The sequence below is a fragment of the Siphateles boraxobius genome, unplaced genomic scaffold (assembly GCF_051911475.1).
Source record: "Siphateles boraxobius isolate OS27281-9 unplaced genomic scaffold, OSU_SipBor_1 19, whole genome shotgun sequence".
Classification (NCBI taxonomy): domain Eukaryota; kingdom Metazoa; phylum Chordata; class Actinopteri; order Cypriniformes; family Leuciscidae; genus Siphateles; species Siphateles boraxobius.
The window spans coordinates 15,120,507-15,148,156 of NW_027508799.1; the positions used below are offsets into that span (position 1 = coordinate 15,120,507).

The window sequence follows — 27,650 nt, forward strand, 5'->3', positions numbered from 1 at the left end:
CTGTATAAGTAGTTTACAGTGTTACTGTAGATGTTTTCATTTTCACCGCATTATTACGGTATTCTTAACAGTTTCCTACTGTATAAGCAGTTTACAGTATGTTACTGTAGATTTTCAATGCATTCTGGGAAAATATTAGCCCAATGTAAATCTAAATACAGTACTAAATGACCGTGAAAAAACGCACACAACAATGTTAAAGCAAACCAAAAAAAAAAAAAAAACAACTCAAATGATAATCATATATATTTATATATATAGTATTTATTTACACATTTGTTTCTATTTACATATCTTTGAAAAACATGATATTTCTGTACAAAGCTATTTAATTCAAGATCATTTCATTCACACCTCTCTTAAAATCCATTCTGACATTTCTGTAGGTTCAAGTAGTTAAGAAACTAAGTCAAGAAGCTTGGTATCCAGAAAATCTCCCAGCAACCCCACGTAGCTTGAACTCCATGTTGTCCAGGCACTGAATGTCAGTTACAGTAAACTCTTTCAATTCTACGGCCCATCAAACAGCCACAAGATACCAAGTAGAGCTGCTGATTCACTGTTTTTGGAGAAGTGAATGTTGTAAAGGCAAATATTCTGCTTTGCCACATCCTAAATGATCATGAATGTAAAATAAATATCTGTGATGTCGTCAATCTCTAGAGTTAGGCACAACTTAACAGGCTCATGTAAACAGTATATAAAAAAAGAAGAAATTATTAAAAAAAGCTGATTTTATAGAATATATCTTGTACAAAAAGAATGAAAATATACTTATGTGCAGTTTCACTTCTATTTAGTTGTAAGAACTGGCACACAAATTTAAAAGCCTGATGACACGATTGAAGCAGCGCACTGTTCAAATACTGACAAAATGTCAAGAGTCAGAAGCTGATATCCCCAAACACATCTATTAATGACAGCCTTGTTCAGTCAGTACAGATTATTATATCTATATCAAAATGGGATGTGAAAATGACAGTGCCATGAGCAAGTCAAATTTAATCAGTTATTCAGTTTTCGTCTCCAGCTGCCCTTGTTGACTGAACCAGTGCCTCGCAAAACTCAATCAGCCAAAATAAGGGAAATTTCATTGACTCCATTCCAATGCCTCATGGGCACTGTCCTAACATACAGACAAAATGATCACCCTACATATTCTCCCCACTTCCTGAGGTAGACCATGGTTGAAATAAGAGTTCGTAGGCGCTGTTTAAACCAAACGATCTTACTGCAAATGTTTATAAACCATGTTTTCTCAGTAATGTCTGATTATTGCCATGAATCATTTGGGCCAGCATCCATCCAACTGTTCCTTTCTAGTATTGCGGAATCCTGCAGTCTAAATGAACTTTTCTGCAGATTCAGTGCGTGAAAAAAAAAATGTCTTGGAATTGGTTGTGAATAAATTCAAGAAGAAAAAAATAAGAAACAAAGATTAAATTAGTGTATTCGAAGAGCGCATGATTTTGACATCCGGTTTACTCATGGCATTCGGAGTGCTTATATTAGTATAAGTGTGGAAAAATTCCAGGAACAGTTGAAGTCCACTGTACACATTCCCACCCCCCCAAAAAATGTCACTGTTTCACTTCAGTATCATCACACGGACAGTGGCGCCTCCGAGGTCAGTAGGGGTCATCATATTCAGAGACTGTGTTGGGTGAAGCCTCATCTTTTGTAATGGTTAGGGGCGTCGGCAAAGGCAAACTTCAGCCGGTAAGCTTCAGCTAGGAGAACGCTAACTTCCTCATTTCCCCAGTGCATTGTAGGTAGATTCTGGAGCAGAATCATTAGACCCTGTGGAGGATAAAGAGATTTTGTTTAAGATGATTGCATGTACTTACACTGCACCAATATACATTTTCAAATCAAACAGGGGGAGGGTGGTCTGAAAAACTAAACTAATTATTGTTGTTAAGGAAGACTTAATACTAGGCTCAGTCACAACCACTGAGCCGGTATATTTCTTAGCCATATATGGATATTTTGCGGTCATATACACCAATCATACATGTTTCTTCATTATATTTGGACACGTTCAAATCATGCCCACACTTCAGACATGTTTCTTGGTAATATAAGTATGCTTTACAACATGTGTGGGACACACTAGCCCTTGAGGTCCACTGTCCTGCAAAATTTATCTCCAACCCTGATTAAATTCAGCACAATCAGCTAACCAAGGTCTTGAGGATTGCTAGAAAATTACATTACAGTTGTGATTGATCAGGCCTGGAGCTAAACTCTGCAGGACAGTGGACCTCCAGGGCCAAAGTTGCCCACCCCTACTTCAGAATCCCTTTTATCAGCATTTCTCAGCAATATATGAGCGTTTAAAGTCACATAAACCATTTAAACACATTTCTTAAGGACTTATGTGAAACGTCATTGTGCCAAAAAAGTAGCAAAATATTTCTCTATGCAAATTAGCAGCTATGTAATGTGGTGACAATGAACCAGTACAGCAACTTGCCAATGCCCAGTGATACATTTTCTTACAACAATCGGCTAGTTGGCTGCTGAAAAACATTTGAGCATCCTAATACATATTACATCCCGTGAGGAAGTATTGCATTGGCAAACCACGTCTTAACTTTGCTGGAAGGAGTTTTCCTTGGCGTTTAGCAGACAGTTGTTTATATCTTTTTCTTCAGCGGGGTCAAGCCATGCTATCACAAAGCACCACTGTACTTCTCTAAATTATTATAACTTTCATTCACAGATTCTTTGGCTGCTCAATCTTAAGTGTAGGGTGAAGAGAGCGAGCTGCCAGTCAAGCTGTGTGTTTCTCTTCTCGCTCGGTGCAGTCAGGACCTTGCCAGTGGAAGCCCATTTCTCTTAGGTATAGAAGGCCAAGTCTAATTCACTCAAGGCGGCGTCAGGCGGCTCCAGCAGGCCTCAGAGTCAATGACTGCATTACAGCGGCTTAGAGCCTCAATCTCCCAGCCTAATTCACCTATCCTGCTGGCCCTGATGAAGGAGAATGAGAGCGCTTAATACTCCATCACAGAGGGGTACAAGGGGGATGGATGGAGGTGAGAAGTAGAAGAGAAGGATACAGGGAAAATAGCAATAATGTATCTTGCAATAACGGGAATGTCAAAGTGCCTCAGACATTTGCCAGTTCATAAGTCAAATCCTCATTTGATTATTCATTAAAGAACTAATGCGAATCTCAACTAAATGTACATAAATCCACCATTCTCTCCAAGTTTGGGATGAGTGTAAAGACTCAAGACTAAAGAATCAGACTTGTCTGAAATGGAGTGTATATTGCACATAAGAGCTGCAGACTGTTCTGTTCAGACACAACGGTCCCAAGAATTGAAAGCGTAACACTTTAAGGCTCAAATACATCTGTGAAAACGCTTGAGTGTGTCAAGACGAATGCTTTTGGCTACACTAGCTTGATTTCCCACGTCATTGCATACCGTAAAATGACAGAACGCAAGTTGTAAGCCAATGCAAATGAGTGTTGAATTCTCAGTGTTGTCGCATGGGGAATTAGGTGAGAACTTAAACTAAACAGTCATCTTTGGTTCTGTCTTGAGCATAAACAATTAGACTAAGATTAAAAAGGCAGAGTAATAACAATATTGTTTGTACTACAAAAGTGTTCATTAGGCTTCCATTTACCCCTTGTATGTATGATTCAAAGACTATGTAAATAAAGATTTATGTGGAATTCCCTTTGCAATTCCACAGGCACTTGATTGGGACATTTTATTAAATGTTACGAGTTGAGGGACAACACGAAAGGACAAAAGAGAAAACAATAATTTGTTTGATGTATAAAGTAGATGTTTGATGCTCTGATGCTTGAGTTTTTAACACAAGTATTAAAACAGAAAGTTGTGAGTATGAGTACCAATACATAATTTTTGGTATTAGCAGATACCTGCATTTTTGGAAGACTAAGCTGTTCTATTTGTGCAATAACAGTTACTAATACCGATATCAATAATTATACCCATCAACTATATTTAAAATGAAATCATCCATGTAATAGTCAAATCAGGTTCTAATCAACACAGTCATCTCAGTCTGATGTTTTTTCACAACAAATAACTATATTAGGATACTAATTGCCTAGTAATGAGTCAAGTCACATAATTGGAAATAAATTAGTGATATAAAGGATCCACATAGGCAACCACCATGATTGATTGGGCACTGTTCATTTTCACTGCATTTAAGGACTTCCTCTCTGGAGTATGTCAACTAATTGCATACTATAAGAAGCATGGGAAATTGTAAGTGCATTTCCAATCCCTTAAACTTTAATTGCTAATTCTAATTTTAAAATCCTAATTCTAGAGTTTATGTACAGATCAGAAGGAAGAACTAGGCTAAATACATTTTTATCAAGTTACTTTTCATAAGTAATTGAACATGGGTGGTGATGGCGCAATGGATGACACACATGCCTTTGGTGTGAGAGACCTGGGTTCGAATCCACTGTAAGACACCATTGTGTTCCTGAGCAAGACACCTAACCCGTAGTTGCTCCAGAGGCGTGCGACCTCTTACATATATAGCAATTGTAGGTCGCTTTGGATAAAAGCGTCAGCTAAAATGAATAAATGTAAATGTAAATATTAAAAAGCTGTCCATAGCAGTCCATAGTTTTTCCTCTTTGTCGCCATCTCTGTTCGAAATCTGCAATTGCAGTTATTTGCGTAATTATTAACTTTACCTGGGTTGTGCCTCGATTCAGTACGACACAGCTTGGATTAATTAACATTTTGAGGAGAATGTGCGGCTGTCAGTCACCGCGCCGGTGTGGAACTGTGGATACTGCCATTCAGAATCACAGATGCTACTTTTTGGAAGTATGACCAACATAAGAATTTTCACCGGAAAATGTCATCTGAACAAGTAACATTCACTTTTGTTCTGACCAACTAAGGGAAAAAAGCATTGCAGTAAATCGCACTGATTAAATCTCAACGATCACTTATCATATCACGTCAAACCGTGCAAATTATACTTTTTTCTCAAATTGTTAATGTTAACAACATCAGCATTGTGTGACTACATTTAATGCCCTTCCGATATTTATCCTTGTTTTTGCACGGGCCCAGTTGCGGTCTCTTTTTTTCTGTAGCCCCTCCGAAGTCTGAATTCTTTTGCATTTTACAACGGGTGAATCTCCAGTTGTCATTGGTGATTGTCGTTTGAACCTTTCTGGATCCGCCATCAAATTGATAAGTTTAATTATATTAAGTGCTGTGAGAAAAGGCTATAAATCTCCACCTCCAACATCCTCACACGTAATTTCGCCTACTAGCCGAGACTCCTTCTTTATGTGTACAGATGTGACGTAATGACGCAAAGACATGCTCAAATTTCCCGTGGAAATCCACCAGTACCACTGGAATCAAAAACATTATTACAAGCTTACCGTTTATAATCGAGCTAAGGCAAGCAGATAGTTTTGAACACTGGCTAGTTATGTGCTTGCTCAAAAAAGTATTTTGGATAATTTTTAACCCAAAAAAGTTAAGGACTGCAGGTTTAACATATTGAATTGACATTCTGAGGATTGTTATCTCAAGGTAAGAAGTCATGATGTGCCAAAAATGTGACTCCAGAAGTAATGCAACAGGGAATGACTGATAGCCAAGAAAATTTTCTTAAAGTTACACACCCACACGCAAGAAAGTAATTAAATCAACTGAAGAGATTTGGAGTCGAACAGTCTGAACATTTCCTTACACAAACCTCCACAATGCAGTATATATTGCACTCCAACAGGTAACGGCAGATTCAATCTTTCGTTAAATGTCAACAGACCCTTCATAAGCTAGGATTTGTCTCCAATCATTTTTGTGAAGTACCCATGTTCTCCTTGAATTCAAGTAGACTGTTTATTGAAGAAGAGTAAGAGTATGTAAAACTTTGAGGGTGAATAATATCCCTGAAGATCATTATAAGATTGTGTAGGTGTTATTTCCAAGAGATTTTGAAGAGTAATCTACCTTTTCCAGAACTGTTGAATATCTGAACACTTAAGCAAATGTATTTTTGAGAAACAGACCTGTCTTCAGATGTTATCTGAAAATTGACAAATTAAAAAATAATAGTGCATACCTCACTAGATCACTGATGTGACTGCAAAACAGTTGTCAACAATACTTAAAACAAAACCATCTGTGTGATAGCCAAATCTCCCAATCAACAGCCTAGTTTTCGACAAATAACTAGATTAGGACACTAATTACTTGTAATGAGCCAAGCCGAATAATTGGATATAAATTAAGTATCTAATGATCTACAAATCCAGCTAACAAAATTGATGCAAGATTGATCATTTTTGTTGCATTTAGGGACTTTTTCTCTGGAACATGTAGAAAGATGGCAAACTATTAGTTATGGGACATAGTTACAATGTTGCCAATGGCCATTATTACATTCAATATGAAATGGCATTCACAGCCCATTTTTTCCCCCATGATGTAATACTTTTCTGAATGCAACACGGCATTCAAGTTAAAATACTAAATGTAGGGATGCACAATATACTGACAATCATGACCAATAAATTATTCTTTTTTATGGCATTGGCTTGCACTGGCATTGGCTTTTTATTCTATTTGGCTTGCACATTGTTAACACAAATAAAACACCATGTTTATTGAGAGCCTACCAAATTATATAACCTGATCTAGTAAGTTATCTTTTCTGTGGAATGATGACTCGTGCATAAGACCAGATTTTGGTATTCATATGGACTTTAAGAGAAGTTTTACCTGCAGATGTTTTTAAATGTATTAAGGGTGTCCATAAAATCTATACTGTCAAAATGGTTGCCACATGCATTAAGAAATCTGGCATGGTGCTGTTATGGCCAATCCGCATAGCATTTTGAGAATCCCCTAAAATGAAAAATAATATTTATTTTGAAATAAACTGACGGTTTGTTAGTTAGTCATGCAGTAGATTCTGCCTAATCTAAAGGGACATATATTGCATTTCCAACAGGAACAGTCCCTCTGGAGTACCCTGGGGTTAAGTGCCTTGCTCCGGGGCTCAGCGATAATGGCAGATCCCAGTAATTCTCCAGGTTCACGAATCGTCCCTTTCCATTACGAGCCAAGATCTTCCATTGCAAAGCTAATGCCAACACCGCCTACGACACCATCCCCAAGTCGTATCATATGCATATATTACATTGCAATTTGACAGCAATAAACTGGGACAGACTTTCATCAAGTCACGCTGTGCAACTGGACATCAATAATAAATACAGTACAGCACCAATAGCGACAAACTTATGGTGTACAGTAATGCTATTTTTAAAGGTTAGCCTGATTTGACTTAAGTAGGATTTTCTTCAAAAGTGGCATTTATCTAAATGCAATCCAATTTTGATTGTTCTACTCTGTTGTGTCTTATCATCTGTGGTGATTGAATTGTGTTTCCTAAGTGACAATAAGTAACTCATATGATTGTTCTTTAACCTAGAACATTTTGACAACCTTAAATTGTGTGAGTTTTGATGCAGACATTCAGACAGATAAACCAGCGCCATGACGACACCTTCTAATGACCGCTGTTGGCAAACAACTTTAGCACAGAAGAGACTGATTACTATATTCACAACGCCGGTGAAGGAATGTTTGCCACCAAGGATTACGTCGAGCGGAGACTTTTAGCCCCTCATCTTCTTGCTGAGCCCTCCTGAATTTGTAAGAATCGATCAGGGGCTCAAGAACAGCGGCGCAGTCACTCCATCAAACGGCAAAGTCGCAGCTCTGCAGATCCTGAGCGTTTGATCTCTGTGTTTTAAACACTCGTGAGACTAACAGGTAGAGAGGTGGTGATTGATTACGTGGAACTTTATAAACAGCTTTGTTTATCAAGGCTTCTGCTAGACGGAGAAGCGATAGGTTGAGTCTCGGCATTCAGGTGCGTGGGGAAGGAGCAGAGCTGTAATTACTTCCAGGATATTAAGTCCTTCATGCTTTTCCACGTCTCTTTTCGGATAAATTGTCCCTGCCTCTCGTTGAGCGAGCTTCCTGCAACAACAGTGACACTCTATCATTAAACTGTATTAAAGCACATTTACAGGCAGGAGGGTTGCTCTTGATTCGGGACCTGCACGTATGACGATTAATCATTACCGGCGGGTCTCCTCCAGAAGCTCTAGTGTGGACAAAATTACTAGTTCTCTGATGAATGTGCTAGGTTTTCGATTAATCATGAAGAGTTCATTTCACCTAATCCTTCAATGCAACCGTCCTAATAGAGTCAACACTATAACTCAGTAACAAGATGGCAAGGAAATTATCTGCACTACTACAAATCTCTAGAGTTTTTTTTTTTTTTTATTGCATGCAAATTGACCTCAGACTAACTGTAATCTTACACTCCACAACACACACAAAAAATATATAATAAACTTGCAAATGCCCCCAAGAGGAAACAAAAAATGACTGTCAATTTGAAATCATTTCAATTCAAACCAGACTGAACAAAATTAAACTTTCGATCCGCAAACAATTAGATTAAATTACAGCTTGCTGTGAATGGTTTATATATCCGATATGCATGTAAAATTGGAAGTTAATTGAAAAAGTGCTTGACATTTGCACTGCCGGGAAAAATCTGCAAAAACCCAGAACTGAACTTCGATTTGCTCATTGACATATTTGTGTATTCAGCACATATTATGTATTCAGAAACTGGACCATTATCCAGAGATAGATAACAAGGAGGAAGTTTGTCAATATTAAAACTTGCATTAAGATTTTTACGTCAGGTATGAAGTCACAAATAGCAAATTACATTGGTTCTTGAGTCTCGTAACTTTCAGTGGTCATCTATTTATAAAGAATTTTCATGGGATTTACATTTTTCCCGAAGCAAATTTTATCTTGAATTCTTGATAACACTTTACAATAAGGTTAATTAATTAATGTATTAACTAACATGATCTAACAATGAGCAATACATTTGTTACCGTATATATTAATCTTTGCTGATGTTAGTTAATAAAAAATACATCTGTTCATTGTTTGTTAATGTCAATTCACAGTGCAATAACTAATGTTAACTAATACAATCTTTGATTTTAATAACATATTAGTAAATGTTGTATTTAATATTAACCAAGATTAATAAATGCTGAAGAAGTATTGTTCATTCTCAGTTCATGTTAACTAAGGTAGTTTACAAATATTGAAACTAAATAGCCTATTGTTGCCACAAATTTGTTTTCTGATAATGCAGGCTCCGCCTGCAATATTATTGGTTTTGGTTGTTGAAATGTTGTTATCATGCTGTTGAAGTTATATGTAAAATTATGCTTTCTAAGTATTTATCTGATATACGGTATATAATCAGTTTAGTGTATGCAAACACCCACCCTCAATCAATTGTTTTGGTGTCCATGTAATTCGCATCCTGCTTGTAATATAACACTTTATTATGCACATGCACAATTTGAGAGGCAAGTCAATCATAAGAAGATATATTTATATTTAAAAGTATTATAGTTGATGTCAGTATTTTCTATCCTAAATTGTTGACAGATAAGTCATTTCTAAGATGACTTTCTCAAGGGGTGTAAACACTGGGAAAACGGTTTTAAAAATCATTGTTTTTGCAATTCAGTTTGCCAGATATTTCACCGTTAAAGGTACAGTACCAAAAATATCCTCTAATAACATACACAAACTTGTATGTAACTGGTACTTGGCTTGCATTACACTAACAAAATCATTACAACTAACAACTAACCTGGCACAGTGGGCAAACATATTTAGTGCTCTGTCACACTAGCACTTGATGGAATGAAGAATCTCAGTGATGCACACACTTGAAAACACGCGTTTAAAAGCTGTATTAGCTCAAAGGTTCGAGCGGTAAGCCAATCAGCCACACGCCCCTAAGAGCCCGCACAACAAATTAAGAGTTTGTCTGCTCACATTTATTCACACAGACAGCGAATCCATTTAGTTTCGGCTGTTTGAACCACCTGAGGTGGAACGAGACAAAACAGTAGGAGCTGATAGTTGCTGCTTTTTAATTTAGCAGCATAATGAATGTAACAGGCGTGAACCACACAGCTTCCCCTCTTGAGTTCTTTGCCATTTCTTTTACTTTTATTAATTCAGTCATTTTCGAAAGACAAGAGGGAAGCAAGGATGAACTATTCTTTGCATTTGTTATTCGTAGATGAGTTATTGAACATTTCCAAATGAAAGTATAAGAAGTGTTTCATACAGAACTGGATTTTTTTTCTTCATTTTCTGAGGTGCCCATGGTGCCTGTCCAAGCCAAACTCACCGGTAATATATTAGGGTGTTTTGGATGGTTGTCAGGGTGTTGTGATGTGGTTGTTAAGGCAAGTGTGCTGCTATATGGTTACAAGTTGTTCTCGGTGGTTGCCAGGACAATGTTACAAGTATTACACAGTTTCAGCACATTTCAACACTACTTCAAAGATATAAGAACAAATCCATACATAATTATGTGAAAAACTGTCAATATTTGTTAATGAAACCTTCATACATTAATTTTGAAGGGACAGTTCACTCAAAACTAAAAATTCTGTCATCATTTATTTACTCACTCGTGTTGTTCCAAACGGCATTTCTTCTGTGGAACATAAAAGACGATATTTTGAGATGTCTCAGTGGAAGTTAATGGCAACCATACCAACATATGTGTTGGTTTGGTTACCAACATTTTTCCAAATATCTTCTGTGTTGTTATACAGGTTTGGAACTAACTGTCAATAGAGTATTAGTAGACTGGATGCTTAATATCTGATAAAAGATATTCTACTGACTATAAGTAACTTGGCAACTACAAGTCAACTTATTCCACTAACCCGAACCCTAACACCTAACCATAACCTAAAAGTCTACTGACATTCTACTTAAGTTTACTAGTACTCTAATGAGAGTTTGTTGACATTTAGTTGCAAAGTTACTTATAGTTAGTAGAATGTCTAAAGTGGACTATTGAAATAAAGTGGAACCGAATATTAATAAAAAAAGAGTCAATTATTTCATTTAAATGGAAACAACATATTGTCTTAACAGTATACTGCTAGATGATTTTTTCTTCAACACTGCAAATTGGTCTTTATAAATTAAATATATTTTAGAAGAGAGGTTCCTAACAAGGGAATCATCATATTGGGTGTCTGTGGCATTTAAAAAGTTTGAATCCCCATTGAATCCCACAACAAGCACAAAGCATTAGCAATTTTAAATTAGGTGTGAATAAAGCACAGAAACAACCATAGATATTGTCCATGTTCATGTCCAGCTAGTGCAAATCACAAGCTATTAATAAGCACAACTAATGAAGCCAGTATGAAGGTGTTCATAATATAGAGGGGAATAATCTTATTTCATGGACAGCGTAATATATAGACCTCTTTTTAATTAAGCCTCACATTTGCATATGGTGGACATAATAATTGCACATAACTCCATGTTTTCCACTTCATGTGCTGTAGAGATAGCAGCGGTCTGCCCTGGGGTCTTGCACTAAGGCTTCGGCGGCTACTTGTGCAGTCAACACTCTTCCAAAGATAGCTGGCATGCGCACACACATTAAAACGCTGCTTTGTAATTCAACTAGCTCCCTTTCTGCCGTAAACTCCATTTAAATCAACCCATTAAAACTCCAAAGTGGATGATTGATTTCTCCGATTCCTCCTTCCATCCACGCATAAACACGTTATCAGAGCTCACACTCGACTGCGTCTCAGCGGTTAGAGAGAACTCTATGAACTGCCATGTTAAAGTTTTGAGACGTGCAAGTGAGACTGCAAAACTTAATAGCGATAGAGTGAGCTCAGGTGATGTGTGTGTTTATTTCGAGTTGACTGCAATAAAGGTTATGACTGTCTATGTCCTGGAAAACTCGTGAGTGAAAAAGAGGTTAGGGTAACTGATTTGAACAAAAAGTCCAGATCCCACTTGAAGAAGAGCCAAGCTACAATTTACAATTGATTTCAACAGAGTTTGATCAATTAATTCCAATCCAGACACAAAAATGTGATTTTATTTTTACTCGGAAATTTTTTTTATGATCTAATAAATCAAAAAGGATCAATTTTACTCCAATAATTGAGATGACTGGGAAAAAGTGTCCCTATCAACCTGAATTCACCCAATATACTTTCAGACATTGTATTTGTTTGAATTTTTATAGATTCTGTTTTAATGATTTAATATAAATGTATGATCAAAAACAGTGGTAATCAAATTAACACATAAAACAGCTTAATTAATCTTTTAAAATACAATCAAATGAAAATCAAATAATTCCTTTAATTTTTGGCAAACAAAGTGCTGCGCTACAGAGGTAGTTATTAGGTTTATTACTTTGTACATAAACTATAGAAAAGGAATATATTTATGTTGTAATATTTTGGTGGGTTATAGTGAAGACCTTTGAGTTTCTGTGCAGTTATGACAATAGTTTTTATCAATTGAAATGGTGAACATTTCTAGAGATGAAGTTAATGTAGATCATCCTCATATAGTGTTTTTGTGGTTTAATATTCACAGACACCAGTCTAGTGATTTATAACTCTATACTTGTCTATGCAGTTGTCTATGATTTGATTAAGAGTACAGCCCTACTTTAGATTTATCCATTAAAATTGCGCCAAATTCCTTAAAATTCCCTTTTTACAGTCAATTCTATTTTTAAGACTGGATTCCACAATTTCATTCTGTTCTGTTCCGTTATGATAAATATATTCTGAGATGAGGTATCTTAGGGTAGAGTGTATTTATGTTTATAGAACGTGTTTTGAAGAAAACAACGATTTCTGTGTGATATGGTCACTGTCCTTTGCACAGGAAATAGTCATCTATGAATTAAAAAAAAATATATATATATATTTTGGTATTCTAGCAGGCATTTGAGACAACGGGGCTCCAAAAAGCGAAACAAAATCCCATCGATAAAGAGTAAATTGGTAATCACAGACAAAAGAGGGAAGAGGTTCTTGGGCCGTTAGCTGCACCAAAGGCTTTCTCATTACATGATAAACAAACCCCTAATGAGAGCTCATTTGCTGCATATTGCCCTTACTAAATGGCATCAGGGGTTGACATTTGGCTGTCTGTAACCTGCCGTGCCACTCCGCAGGGAAGACGCATGCAGCTCATAGCCAATGTTCAACTGTACATGGCCTTGCCCTCTCTTTTTTATTCAGATCTTTACTAGCATCACTGAATTTCAATAAAAAAAACGTCATTAGTATCAGCAGTAAAATGGAGTGAATAAAAGGAGCTTAGAGCACAGATAGCGGCAGCCATTATGTCTCCACGCTCACTTATCCAAGCATTAGAGCTTCTCATCTAAACACACTAGCGTCCAATTTATTTGCTTTCATTATTTATTTTTTTCCTTCAAAAAGAATCATCTGCTTGAGAGCAGAGTCTATACTGGAGCAGCTCTTGAACTGATGCAGTACACATTGATACTTATGGAGGACAATAAACTACTGAGTACAGACCAAAGGGTTAAGGTTTGGCTAGTTAGAGTGGTCCTTTCTCCATACTGCGCATTTGGATGAAATGCATTTTGTTACAGCAACAATTTTTTTAAATATTTTATTATATTAACTAGATGTTTTACCAGTGACCAATTTATTGGATGGCTTGGTATAAAATGGTCTTTTATATTTGACGCTCACAGATCCGTTGTCAGATGCTCAATTGTTGTCAGGGCATCATTTTCTTGTGGCTCCAAAAATGATGAGTCACGTGACATTTACAGCTTAGGTGACTGACTTTATTTAATAAAAAAATAAATAAACATAAAGTGTCTAAGTGTCCATAAGCAAAGATATACTTCCAGGGAGACATACTCCAGCTACACAACTGCAATTTTTGGGAATGATCCTTACCTTTAATGGTTTCCCTTTAAAAATCCAGTTCCTTAACACTTTTTTTTATTGCATTCACCTCCCTAAGAACCCTGTTGTGAAATATTAAGATGATTTTGAATTTTAAAAATGTTAAATTGTATAGAATTACACAGATTAGTTGTAAGAAACATGCTTGAAAGTTGAACATGCATACCCAATAGAAGGTGTGTTGACAGTCATTACAACATGTAGAGTCAAACCAAAATTTATTCAGACATCTTCAACATTTCTCACATTAATCACAGTTTATTCAAAATAGTTTAGAAAATGGAAATAAAACATGAAAAGAACTCAGTTACCATTTACCACAAACTCAGTTTCACATATTTCACTGGTTTTGGCCATCTTTCTGTTAGATTGTCACACAAATGAATTAGGTTGAACAGCTGTCAGCGACAAATTACCAAGCAATGCTTAATTTTGTTCAGTCTGCGGTGTAAAAAGGTGTTAGCAATTAAAGAAAAAAAACACTCAAGCAAAACACAGTCAGGTCAACGTGTCTGAATAATTTTTGGTCCCAAATCTTTATACGTTTTACTGGTAGTCAACTGTATAAATAATTGTTGGGTATAATATGCCAGTTTACTTTTATTTTGCACTTACATAAATGAACTATAATGCCCTGCACACACCAGTAAAAAAATATCAAAAATGATATCTGGTGTCTGAATAATTTTTGGTTTGACTATTTAGTCAAAACCTGTACCATTTCTCAATAAGAACAGTTCCTGCTTCCCAACAACTACAAGTGAGACAACAATATGTCATTACGTACATTATGAGGAGTGCAGGAAGGTTAAAAGCGGGTCAGATTGTTTCATACAGCAGGTTTTCATGAGGTCGCTGAGGTAAAGTCCTTTTAACCTTTATTTTGTCCCAGTAAAGATTTTCCCCCTGCTTCAATACTCATTAATTGCCCTCCTGCCAAGAATAGAAGCCATTACGAACGCCTAGAAATACCAGGGGGTCAGACAAAAGTCACGGTGAAACACAAGACACACCTACTCTTCTGACACGTTAATAAACCTGCAAGAGAATCTACATTATTTATACTGTTGTGTCACATTCTGCTCATTATTTACTCACCCTCATCTCATTTCAAACTTGTATGACTGACTGACTGTGGAGTACTAAAGGAAAATATTCAGACTTTTCCTCTCCATACAATGAAAGTGAGCAAATAAATGACCTGATCTTACATGCGTTTAAGTACGTCACCTGTCAAGATGTACAGGTTTTGAGACATGCGAGAAATAATGATATTATTCCCATTTAACCTGATTGCAAAGTGTCTTGATATTTGACTGTAAGCAAGTGCAACTAAAAGTTCAATTTAACAAAGTGGAAGATTAATTGAGTTTGAATGCGTTTCTCACACACTTGCATGACTTCAGTAGATTTCGATGGATTTCATATGGACTAATATTTATGGCGTGGTTTTATAATTTTTGAAGCCTCGGAGGACTATGAATCACAGTAAAACATCTCCTTTTGTGTTCCATACAAGCAAGTCAGTCACATTTTTTGGGTGAACAATTCCTTTCAAAAAGCATTATTTAACGACAGCAACAATTTATTTTGGATTGTGCTTAATTAAGGATTTATACAATTCCTGATTTCCTCATTTTCAAGAGCCATTAACTGTTACGCTCATTGAGAAAGCTTTATTAGAAACCAACACTCAAGCTCTCTTGGAATCCATTCCTTAGTCTGGCTGTCTGCAAGATATACTTGAAAAATCACAAAAAAAAATCACGCCCAGCAATCCATCTCTCTGCAGTTAGCATTCTCCTCAAGAACAGCATGTTTACAGCTTCTGAGAAAATATGGGGCTTTAAGTACTTCTTGGAGGCTGGTCCTAATGAGAATGAATTCCAAAATAAAAATGCCTTTTTTTATGTTTAGAAAGATATGATACGAAGTGGTAAATGGAGTGAGAGAAAGACAGAGCAGAAGCCAGAGGCCATATTTAAGACGAATACTGCACATTCATGCAATCTCCTGCTATGAAAGACCTGCGTCCCAAAAGACAAGTCTAATTTTCACAGTTTGATATGCTGTGATAGAATTATAACTCACTCTTGTCTGAATGGAGACTTATTTAATTCTTTACATAAGGTCTTTCCTTCAATCTAAATCTCTCCCGATGAATCTTCAATCATATTTATAAGAACAATCAAAAACATTTTCAAACTTAACCTACAGTGGAAGTGCACTCAGAGAATTTTCAGTCTTCAAAAAACATTGTCTCGATTCTATGACAATGGGTTATGTATATGAATCTTTATTTAATGTGTTTAAGGTGTTTTTTATCTTAACTGGTACTATTCTTTTTTTCCTCACCATTTCATAAGACTGCATTCATTCCTTGCAGAAAATGCAACCCCAGAATGCACAGTAACAACAGGTAAACTGTATAACAGGATATTCGCCAAAGCGGTCATTTTGCCATAATTCTGCATGTATAATTCCTTTGAGTCGTCTTGTACTAAAATGGTTTAAAATAGCTTGAACGTTTAAATTGGGAAGACTTAAAAATGTACAAATGATATACTTTTGTGACCAAGCAACACTGTTCTGATTGGACCAGTATTAATTTCATCACGTTCGGTTCACCGGGCAATCCTTCTTGTCGAGCCGTGAACAACCTCCATGAAAAAGCCATTCAAGATGGTGGAAAAGTTGAGAGATTTGCTGATTATAAATAAAAACTATTTTACCCAGGATTTTTTTGTGGTCCATGTATAATTGATGCACCTAAATTAACTTTACAGAGACAAGTAAAAATTCCAGTTATCTAAAAAAAAAAAAAGGAAACTGAAAATTGACTTTATATAATAATCAAATAAGTAATCAAACTGAATAATTAAAACACTAAAATAAAAATTGTACTCAAACAAAAATGGCACATAATGTGGTTTTTATATCTATAATTATGTTTCTACTCTAATTCAGTGTTGATATACCTGTATAAACAGTGTCTGTAATAAAAACTTTAATGAAGAGGTTAAGTAACAGTATAATGAATATGTAATTTTGATCTATCTATCTATCTATCTATCTATCTATCTATCTATCTATCTATCTATCTATCTATCTATCAAAAATAAAGATAGTAATGGCTCAATTTTAGAAACAAAAAAAAATGGTCAGAAACCCATTTCTGACAAATATTTTCGGTTGCTAAAACTAAGGCATCACTACAATTATTTTAAAAAGACTATAGTTTTGTTATCTTAGCAACATGCTAACATCAATCACCCACGTGCCGTGAGCAGCGCATGGAGAGCGTTCTAAATCAGGAAACTTTATTTAGAAATCAGCTAGCAAATTGTTTTAAGACTTGCTAGAACAAAAAAAACAAAAAAAAAAAGTGAACAATCTACAAGTAACTGTAGGGGAACTGTTTGTCTAGGTCAACTTGACCAGAGCCGATTGCAGTGAAGGAGGTAAAACCACAGGTTAGGGCCCACCAAAGTCAACTTCTTTGCCACAGATCTCCCATAGCACCACTATACCTCTAACTGGTCTATGGCATGATAGTCTTGCAGGGCACGATAGGCTATCGCTTATCAACGGACGTGTGTGAAAACGAATCAGCAAAAAAGGGAAAATAATATACAGTGAAACAAAAGGATAAGGAGACAGAATAGGAGAAATAATATCTCTGCTGACACATGGCACAGGCGGGTGAAGACTGAGGCCCGGGGCTGTTGTCTGAATGCCAAACAGCAGCCGTGTGCTGCAGAGCTGGTGCAGGGGATAATTCGGAATCACTGGGCACTGTAAACACAATAAATCAACCGCCCCACAACACACTGCTGATACACACCACTGACTCGCTGCATATTCAACAACACACACACACACACACACACACACACACACACACACACACACACACACACACACACACACACACACACACACACACACACACACACACACACACACACACACACACACACACACACACACACACTGAGTAGTCTATTCACTCCACAGAGATGCAAGTTTAAAGCGAAGGCAAAGATTTAAAAAAGAAAAAAGTATTTGGATATCTGGATTGTGAATGCTGTTCAGACCCAATTTATTTTTGTAACATGACGCAATTCTGATTGAAATAGAATATTTGAAAAGTAGGATAGGGCTTGAATATTAGGAAATTGATAAGAAACTGATTAGTGGGCAGAAGTGGGTGTTTCATATCTGCATGAAAGTTTGCAGTGTGTAAAGTTTGTGAATCAACCAGTTCATTTAAAATAAATGGCTCAAAAGAATGATTCATTTAACAGTCAGTTTCTGATATTTAATGGTAGCTAATGATTCATTCATTGTGATTTTTTTTCCTTCAAAAATTCCCCCTTTGTGATCCACAGAAAAAAAAAAAAATCATCATATACATTTGGAATGTCATACGAGTTGTGCAGAAACATCAGCAAGAAAAAGAAAGTTTCTTTCAGAAGTAGTTATTACATGTTAATATAATTTTTTAATAAAGATATTTTTCATTATTTCTTATATTCCTGGTAAAAAAATGAAAATGAAATTATTAATAACGAAAATCTCATGTTGACCAATATCAACAAATGTATAATGAATTATATAACTATTATAAGTATATTCAAACTTAGTGTATGCAAGTGCAACAGAGTTTTTTTTTTTTTTTTTTAAGATTTAAGATGACCAAGCCATAACAATAAAGGCTTTTTAATCTTTCTAAAGAGAGTGCCTTGGAGTTTCCTGAATTTTTGTTATATATTCAACCTTACTCGGATACATAGAGTACACACACGTAAAGCGACATATATTATATGGCAAATCTCAACTAGTAATTGATTATATGCAGAAAATTTTTAACTATATTGCCCATTTTGAGAGACAAGAAATATTATCAACCTTATCTAAACTGATAAATGCAACTATAAGTTATGGGAATATTATAAACATTAACATCATCATTTTCTGTAAAGCTGCTTTGAAACAATATGTATTGTGCAAAGTGCTATCTCAAAGTCCCATATTCATTTTTGTACTGTGACATACTGAAGCGGAGCATGATCCCCTCCCCTCAGAAACTGGGCCGAATGGCAGTATTCCAACATGACAAAGACCCCAAACACACCTCCATGACGACCACTGCCTTGCTAAAGAAGTTGTCTGCAGACCTAAGCCCTATTAAGCATCTGTGGGGCGTCCTCAAACGGAAATTGGAGGAGCGCAAGGTCTCTAATATCCACCAGCTCCGTGATGTCGTCATGGAGGAGTGGAAGAGGACTCTAGTGGCAACCTGTGTAGCTCTGGTGAACTCCGTGCCTAAGAGGGTTAAGGCAGTGCTGGAAAATAATGGTGGCCACACAAAATATTGACACTTTGGGCCCAATTTGGACATTTCCACTAAACACTCGCAGTTTAGACATTAATGGCTGTGTGTTGAGTTATTTTGAGGGGACAGCAAATTTACACTGTTGTACAAGCCGTACACTTACTACTTTACATTGCAAAGTGTCATTTCTTCAGTGTTGTCCCATGAAAAGATATAATAAAATATTTACAAAAATGTGAGAGGTGTACTCACATCATATATATATATTAGAGATGCTCCGATCAGCATTTTTGGGGCCGATCACCGATTACCCATCACCAAAATCATGATCTGCCGATTGCCGATCACTGCCGATCACAGAATGGCTACTTTAGCTTAAGGCTACTGTAGGCCAGCTTTCCCAAATAAGGCAGAGTAACATTAAATTATTCCAAACAAAGAGGGGTCAGGCAGACCAACACACATCAGATCAGCCTAATGGGAGGGGATGAAGTTACACTTAGGCATATTTGGAAATTGTAGCCTCTTAATACACCCACTACATTTACTAATTGGCAACAAAATGTACAACTTGTTACACCAAAACTGACTACTGATAAAAGGACAAAATATGGCAAGTTTTTTTCTGTTATTAACTCTTTGGGGTCGCCGATCACGCCGGCGTGGTCAAGTTACATGACCAGTTTAAGACGTTGAAGCATAAAAACAAAGTCACGTTGAGCGCTGCCGTCCACTTCTGTCGAAAGTGCTGGCTTGAAATTCTATGTTACTTTTTGTTTTGTGTTGATAGACCAAGTAAAAACGGAGATATGATCATTTAAACTATCTAAACAAATATTGACGCGTTCGTAAAAGAATGCCAGATGTGATGCGACAGGCGTTGCATTTATTCTAATAACTTCGTTTGGTTTTTGTCATAAAACAAAAAGGAGAAAAATGTGTGAATCTGCTGACTCTGCTCTTCAGACTGCACGTTTTAGGGAATGGAGGAGGAGCCAACTGAGCAAAGAAGCGAAATTGAAAGGCAGAGGATTTACGGAGTTGACAAAGAGAGACATATATACGGTTATATATATCATGTATAGAGAGATTTTATTGCTAGTTTTTGGAAGAGTTTGAGTAGATTTTGAGAGTAGTTTAGGAGTAGTATAGATAGTTTAGGTAGTTTAGGAGTAGTTTAGGTAGTTTAGGAGTAGATTTAGATAAACTGTTTTGAGGAGTGGCACAGATAAAAATTTTTTTAAATAAAAAACACCTGATATTTGTTGTAAATACTTGTATGTATAGTTTGATTTTGTGTTAATTTTACCTTTTGTATGGTATATTTGCACTATTGAGGAACCCCTCTTACTCAAGGAATGAAAGCCCTGTAATGTAGCTATCTGTGTAATTGTACATGAAGTGTTTTGTAGAGTTTCTAAGCAAAAAAGTACAGAAAAAACGCCTATTGCCACACCTCCTTTTTGTGATATATAGTTTCATTTTATCTCAATTTTACATTTTTTATTTTGTATTTGCACTATTTGCTATTTGGTAACCCTCATACTCTGGGAATGCAAGGCCTTAAATATAGCTCTCTGAATAATTGTGTGCACAACATTTTTTTTAAAGTGGCTGAGCTAAAAAGAAAGAAAAAAAGCCTATGGCTACACCTGCTTTTTTTTGTAAATCATATTTTTTTTGTATATAGCTTGATTATATCTGAATTGTGCCTATATATGTTGACATTTACAACTTGTGTTTACATTTTAAACCTTTTAAAATGCTTCATTGAGCATGCTTGTGTTTTTGTAGTAGAAAAGCTATCATTTTTCTATTCGGATTTTGTGTTTTTTGTGTGATTTTGGGTCCAGTATGTTGATACAGTACATCAAAGTGAAAAACTAATTGCCTCGTCATATAGGTGATGTTGTGCTGCAAAAAATAATTCCAAACATTGGTATGGTAAACATTTGTTTATATGGCAAAAAAAATTTAAAAAAATAAAAGCACTCAAAAACGGCCAAAATAGCCCAAGACTCCGAAGGGTTAATATGAACGTCTGATGTAGTTGAGCAGAATGCTCTTTTATGCAGTTACTTCATTATAGGACATATTTAATGAGATTATGCCTGAAAAGGTTTTGGATTTTTAAAAATATATATTGTATAAAATGACTTCTTGTTTATATTTGTTTTGTTTTATTGTATTTATATGATATTTGTATTTTTATAATTGAATTTTTGCCATGAAAATAGCTTTGAATGCTGACATGGCATTAAATAAAATAATCTGAATCTGATGTAGTTGAGGAACCAACTACGTCAGATAAAAATAAATAAATAAATACCACCACCACTTTTGAAACATCTCGCGAATGTACCAATACAAATAAATAAAAACATCTCCAGTTAACTCAGAGCATTCATTTTGTTCATTAGTTAAATAAGAGGCGATCTAGCGCTGAAATGTTTTTTTTTTTATCAAGTGATCAAAGTGCTCGTTGCCGCAGCGATCAGTGGCGCAGATACCGTGTTCTGTTGTGGCTCGCTCAGTGCACGGTCTTCACTCGGACGCGCGCTTCAATCCGTTGGGAGACTCCCTATTCGTTCCGGTGAAGGAGAACTCATGTTGCCACTGCCAAGCTCCACTCTGCTGTTGTGTGCCCGTGCGCCACGCATGCAGGTGGGAAAAAGTCGCGCGAGTAATTTACGTCACGTGATCGGCTTTTTTGATCGGCGCTTTTGGGGTTCGCCGATCAATCTATTTTTAGCCAATATCGGCTGATCATGATCGGCGTCCGATCAATCGGAGCATCCCTAATATATATATATATATATATATATATATATATATATATATATATATATATATAAATAAATATAAAAGTTTAAAGGCATTGAGCTGTGATGGTTGATTGATTGACAGGATGAGAGGTAATAATTCAGTACCAGGAGTGGGAGTTCTGCTTATATAAACAAACTCATGTTGTAGTTCTGGTGACACATCTGCCCTCTCCAAGCCTCCATGCCTAAACCCTTTACCTCTCAATCGCATGGTACGAGTAAGTGAGTGTGCGAGGGGACGGGAAATAGAAGAGTCTCAAAGGGACGCTACAATGTCACCTTACAGCAGCTGCTGTTGTCATCACACTAATGCAGGCGCACTGACCCCTCGACCCCGCCAGTTAATGAGGGAGGAGGGGGCTCAAACAAGGACACAGAAACCACACGAAAACTCTCTTACCTGGAAATCTTTTTCTTCTAGTATCTCTTTCCTCCATCGCACAAGGAAGGCAGCACACACGTACAAATGGAAATGAGAGAATCCTTCAGGCTCCGCCTGCGAACACAAAGATGAAAGTGTCATCAATTGTCACTAGTGAAGGGGTCATATCAATTGACATTTTCATTATGACATCACAATTATAAGCTCATTAAAATATGACCACAGTTTAACACAGCTTGGTTCAGTAAAATAATAAATTAAATAAAACATAAAAAGTACATTGCTATTAACAGTGCACTAAATAAATTAATGTTATCAATATGATAACCCAAACTGGGGGTTCGTGAGAAAACTGCAGAAGTTGATAAAAGTTTATTTAATCATAAGAATGATGAGAAAACTGTGAATAAATTAGTTAATTTATTTTTGTACTTTCATTTGTAACTTTCGGTGTTATTTGGTGTTAAACGATGTTATATTAGCATAATTGTGATACTATTATAGTTATTAACATTTTAAATTATTTTCCATTTTTATATTTTTTATTTAAATTAAGTATTAGTATGTCTTTGAATTTATTTTAGTACATCGTTAAATCAGTCAAATACTGATACAATTTAGTAATAACTTTTATTACTAAATAATTAAATAATAACCTTATTTTGGTGCAAGAAACCTTTATTAACATAATAAATTCGACTTCAGGTGAAAGTGACAAAGTCTACAAAATTGTGCAATAAGATCCCCTTTAGGAATATAGAAAGAAGCCAGAGTTTATGACAATTTTCATTATTAAGAGTTCGAGAAAAAATCCTCTATTTAGTTTGACCTTTCATGTTTCTCTTTTTTTTCTCACCACTTATTTAAATATCCTCATTTAGGTTTCTTGACACATTTTCTGACGGTAAAGAAGAAAAAAAAACCCAAGGAAATTAAAGGGCAGGCTGAAACAAGATGAAGGCCTAGTGCAGTGGCTCTCAACTCCAGTCCTCGGGACCCACTGCTCTGCACATTTTGTATGTCTCCTTATTTAACACACCTGATTCAGATCATTAGCTTGTTAGGAGAGACTCTATGATCTGAACTGAGTGTGTCAGATAAGAGAGACGTACAAAATGTGCAGAGCAGTGGGTCCCGAGGACTGGAGTTGAGAACCACTGGCCTAGTGGGTATAATAATAGTAACCCTTTAAACAAGGTCTGCTGAATGGGACACGAAATGGTGCGCGTTATCCTCCTCAAACACCTTGTGCTGTGATAACCCTGTTGAACCAATCTATTCTTCATCTGAATATGAACATACCGCCATAGAAAAGAGCTGTAGTCAAAGCAGGAGCGTATGACAGCAAGTCATCTGTCAACACTTGAAAGCAAAATTGATGCAAAAATCACAGCCAATCAGAACATGTGATGTTGAAACATGATATTGGACCAATGCAATTTCACTGTGGATTACACAGTATGGTGCCACATAAACTAAAAACAAGAAACAGACTCTGAAAAGAAAACAGAGCTGTTGTATTTCCCCCCAATATCATTTGTTGCTTTATCACATCGTACCTGCACTGTAAAACCTGTTCATTGGTTAACAGTAACTTTCCTTATTATATTTGGTAAAACTATAATCTACCAGAGCATTTCATAAATTCTGTTACATTTTCAGTTTTTGGAAGTGAAAAAGAACAAGTCATCTTATAATTTACAGTGGGAAAACAATTAGTTGACATTCCCAGAATTCCACATACATACATACATATATATATATATATATATATATATATATATATATATACACAGGGTTTGAAATTAACTTTTTCACTCAGCGGCCAATTTGGCTACTGAATTTTTTAGTTAGCAACCATTCAGAACTTCTACTAGCCAAAAAAAAGGAAAAAAAAAAGAAAAATGTATTTTTTATTTACTTAATTTTTTTACAATTATGTAAACAATCAGCTTACGTAAGAATACTGTATGCATGCAGGTATAGTAGGATGGATTATCCAATATCTGTTATATAGATGGGTGATAATATGGTTAACATTTTTCTGCAAATAACGATCATATATATATATATATATATTTGGATTTTCAAACATTCATTTCTTATTCAAACAAAATCATGTCATCCAGCCATCTCCTCCCTTCCTCTTTCATCCTCATCACCAGAAATGTGTTTTAGGTTGACAGATCAATACAGCACAAAGAACATCAAAAAATGTAGGATTTTGGAAAATAACAATGTCTTTTCTGTTAATCAAATGCTTTTTAATCTTCGCTATTGCTTCAATGCAAGTAAACAAGCGTGCTGTTATTTGTTGCATAGTGACGGGCATGTTCAAGTAAGCCAGATATGTGCAGATTCTGTGCAAAACGCTGTATATATCATGATGACTCACAAGGTGAGTATTTGCGCTAAATCTGCGCAGATTTGGCTTACACGAACTTCCCCAGCAAAGCTATTAAACTTGATAAGTAACACGCCAAATTGGCTACTGATTTGACAGCGTTACCCGCCACTGTTGATTTTTACCTGTATTTGGCAGGTTGGCAGGTGTTAATTTCAAACCCTGTATATATATATATATATATATATATATATCAGTGTTTCCCCTACAATGTATTCAGCAGCGGCGCAGCGCCGCCGCTGGATTTTCAGCGCCGCTGCAAAATCTTTCCATGATCAGCAATATCACGACATTCACTTCATTCACTTACACACCTAAAAACACATGGCGACCGGCGGCGCTGCATGCGGTGGCTCTGAATCCCCTTGTTAACAAGGAGGAAAGAGCCACATATGGAAATATTTTTGATTAGACTAATGTCACGTTGCCATAAGGGGCCGTTCACATAGCACGTTTTTTGCGCGTGCAAATTCATTATTTCAAATGCGGCCGGCGCGCTCGTTTTTTCAAGCGTGCCTCTGTTCATGGTTGCATAGCAACTACAGACGCCACGGGAGAGCAAGCGCTTGTGGAAAGGAGAAAGCGGTACGAACTGCGCTCTCCATGAAGACGAGGAAGTATCACCTACTGCTCATAGTCCTGATAGTTAACGTTAAATCATATTAAATTTTCCAGATGAATCTACTAAACTTGTTGGTGTCCTTCAGAAATCATTCTAATATGATGATACGTGATGCGCTTTTTTTTTTTTTTAAAGATTCTTTGATTAATAAAAAGTTAAAAAGAACATCATGTAATAATATTTCACTATATTAGGCTACAGTTTTTGCTTTATTTTTGATTAAATAAATGCAGGCTAGATGAGCATAAGACTTCTTGCAAAAACAAAAAATACCCCCACAATATCATTCAATTACCAAAGAGCCTTAGAGATCTTCTATAAAAAGCCCAGAAAAATTAAGTGCTCACAGATTGGGTGTGGCCTTTCCCATTAAGATAAAATTTTCAATAAATTGTAAATAATCTTTTTCTGGGTTGTGCCGTTTCATTTTTCCCCTAAACAATTTCTACCAAGCTGAAAATGAACACACAAGAAAACATGAACAATCCTTTCTAAAATTATAAAATGAAGGTTTCTGTTTGTGACTGCAGTTCAAGGTACGTGCTGCAATAATCATGCCTTGAATCAGTTGATGGTATGTCATATTTGTTTTTCTTAAAATGTCCATTTCTATCCACAAAACTTGCCAGAAGTCATGGTTTAAGGGGTTATTTAAAAAAAAAATCTTCCAGGGTGCATGCCCCCGGACCCCACCACGCGCGGCTTGGTAACAACCTCGGGCACATAACAGCACCGCTGCTGGAAACATTTCTAGGGGAAACACTGTGTATATATATATATATATATATAAAGCATCCATGTATATTTTTTTATATATATATATATATAGCTACCATATATTTTACTGTATAGGTCTGGGAACCACGGCTGCCGTGTACCACCATAGATTTCACAGAACTTTTTTTTTTCTTTTTTTTTTACTGGGTGGAAAGGACATGGTCTACAATTTAGGGCACAAACTACTCTTTGCCATCCCATTTCAGATGTCCTCACCTCTAAATAAGAAAAACTGTGGTTGATTTCTTGACATATCAGTCAGACAGCATCTTCCTCTACATAGATGCTTTCTCGCAGTTAGCCCAAAGTCTAGCTACTTGAGATGCCACCTGAGGAGCCCACGTGGCGTAACCGCTCCAGCTGGAGGTGCAATGAGCTCAGCAAGCAGAGGAAGGGAAGATTATCAGCAATGCCAGACACGGACAGAGGGTCCTAATGAAAATCAATGGACGCGTTACTTCCAGCAATAAACAGGAAGGACAGGTCTCCCCTTCAAGGGTAAGCACGGGCAATGGAAATCTTCCCAACTGTACCGCGTGTTAGAGCACCACACACAAAACAGTGCAGTATACGCCAACGGTGGCAGGATGTGGTTTCGAGACGTCGCACGTTACATCCAGTCCAATTACCCCGCAGTCATTCTCAGTCACCTCCTCGTCAAAGTGACCACACAAGCGTGAAATGCACTTAATTAGACACTCAATAGACAAGGCCGAGCTGCAAGGGCATCTGCATATGTTCAGCTGTGCACTTGCTTCAGCATCAGCTTCAGCTGATGAACTTCCGTCTCTAGAATGCAGAGCTCTGGCTTTCTTCCATGTATTTATAACGCTGTTGATGACATGCACCGGTAATTTGATTTAGTTAAAAGACCTAATCACTGGGAACAGTTGTTTAAATAAATAAATAGATATAGGTGAATTACTGTTTAGATGCCATTTTACATTTTCTGATTTCCTTTGAGCATAGTTCTCTCGAAAAGATTAATTCTGTCATTGTTTACTAATCCTCATGTTGTTCAAAACCTATAACTCTTTCCAACAGTTGTTCAAAACCTAATGACTTACATTTTTCCATGGATCATAGCATTGATGTTTAGCAGAATGTCTTATAATTTATATATACGCGTTAACATATTCAAACTTGGTGGATTGCATTCAGTAACGAAACATGAGAACTTATATCATTTTGTGTCTCTCTGTCAAATCTAGAGCTGCGTCTTGAGAAGCCAACTTGAGTGGATTTTGCTTTGTTACTCACAAAAAAAAAGGCCATTTTGTGGTATTTTTTGCAGCTTAACAGTTGCAAAGAAATATCTTGGATAAATTCCACCTTTGTGTTCCACTAAGGAATATATGTGGGATTGGATCACGGTTGTCTCCAGAGCGGCTAGACATATAAA

The 27,650-nt window shown here is 36.3% G+C and overlaps 1 protein-coding gene across 3 annotated transcripts in view; it reads right to left on the minus strand.

Moving 5' to 3' along the window:
* Positions 1–246: 246 nt before the first annotated feature.
* tbc1d22a (TBC1 domain family, member 22a) overlaps positions 247–27,650 on the minus strand; it is a 165,377-nt gene continuing 137,973 nt past the window's right edge. For all 3 annotated transcript variants that reach the window (XM_077233939.1, XM_077233940.1, XM_077233938.1), the window contains 2 exons: positions 22,464–22,559; positions 247–1,800 (listed from right to left, as the gene is read on the minus strand). In XM_077233939.1, coding sequence (XP_077090054.1) covers positions 1,672–1,800; positions 22,464–22,559 — 225 coding nt within the window. In that variant the 3' untranslated portion in view covers positions 247–1,671. The remainder of the gene's footprint in view (positions 1,801–22,463; positions 22,560–27,650) is intronic.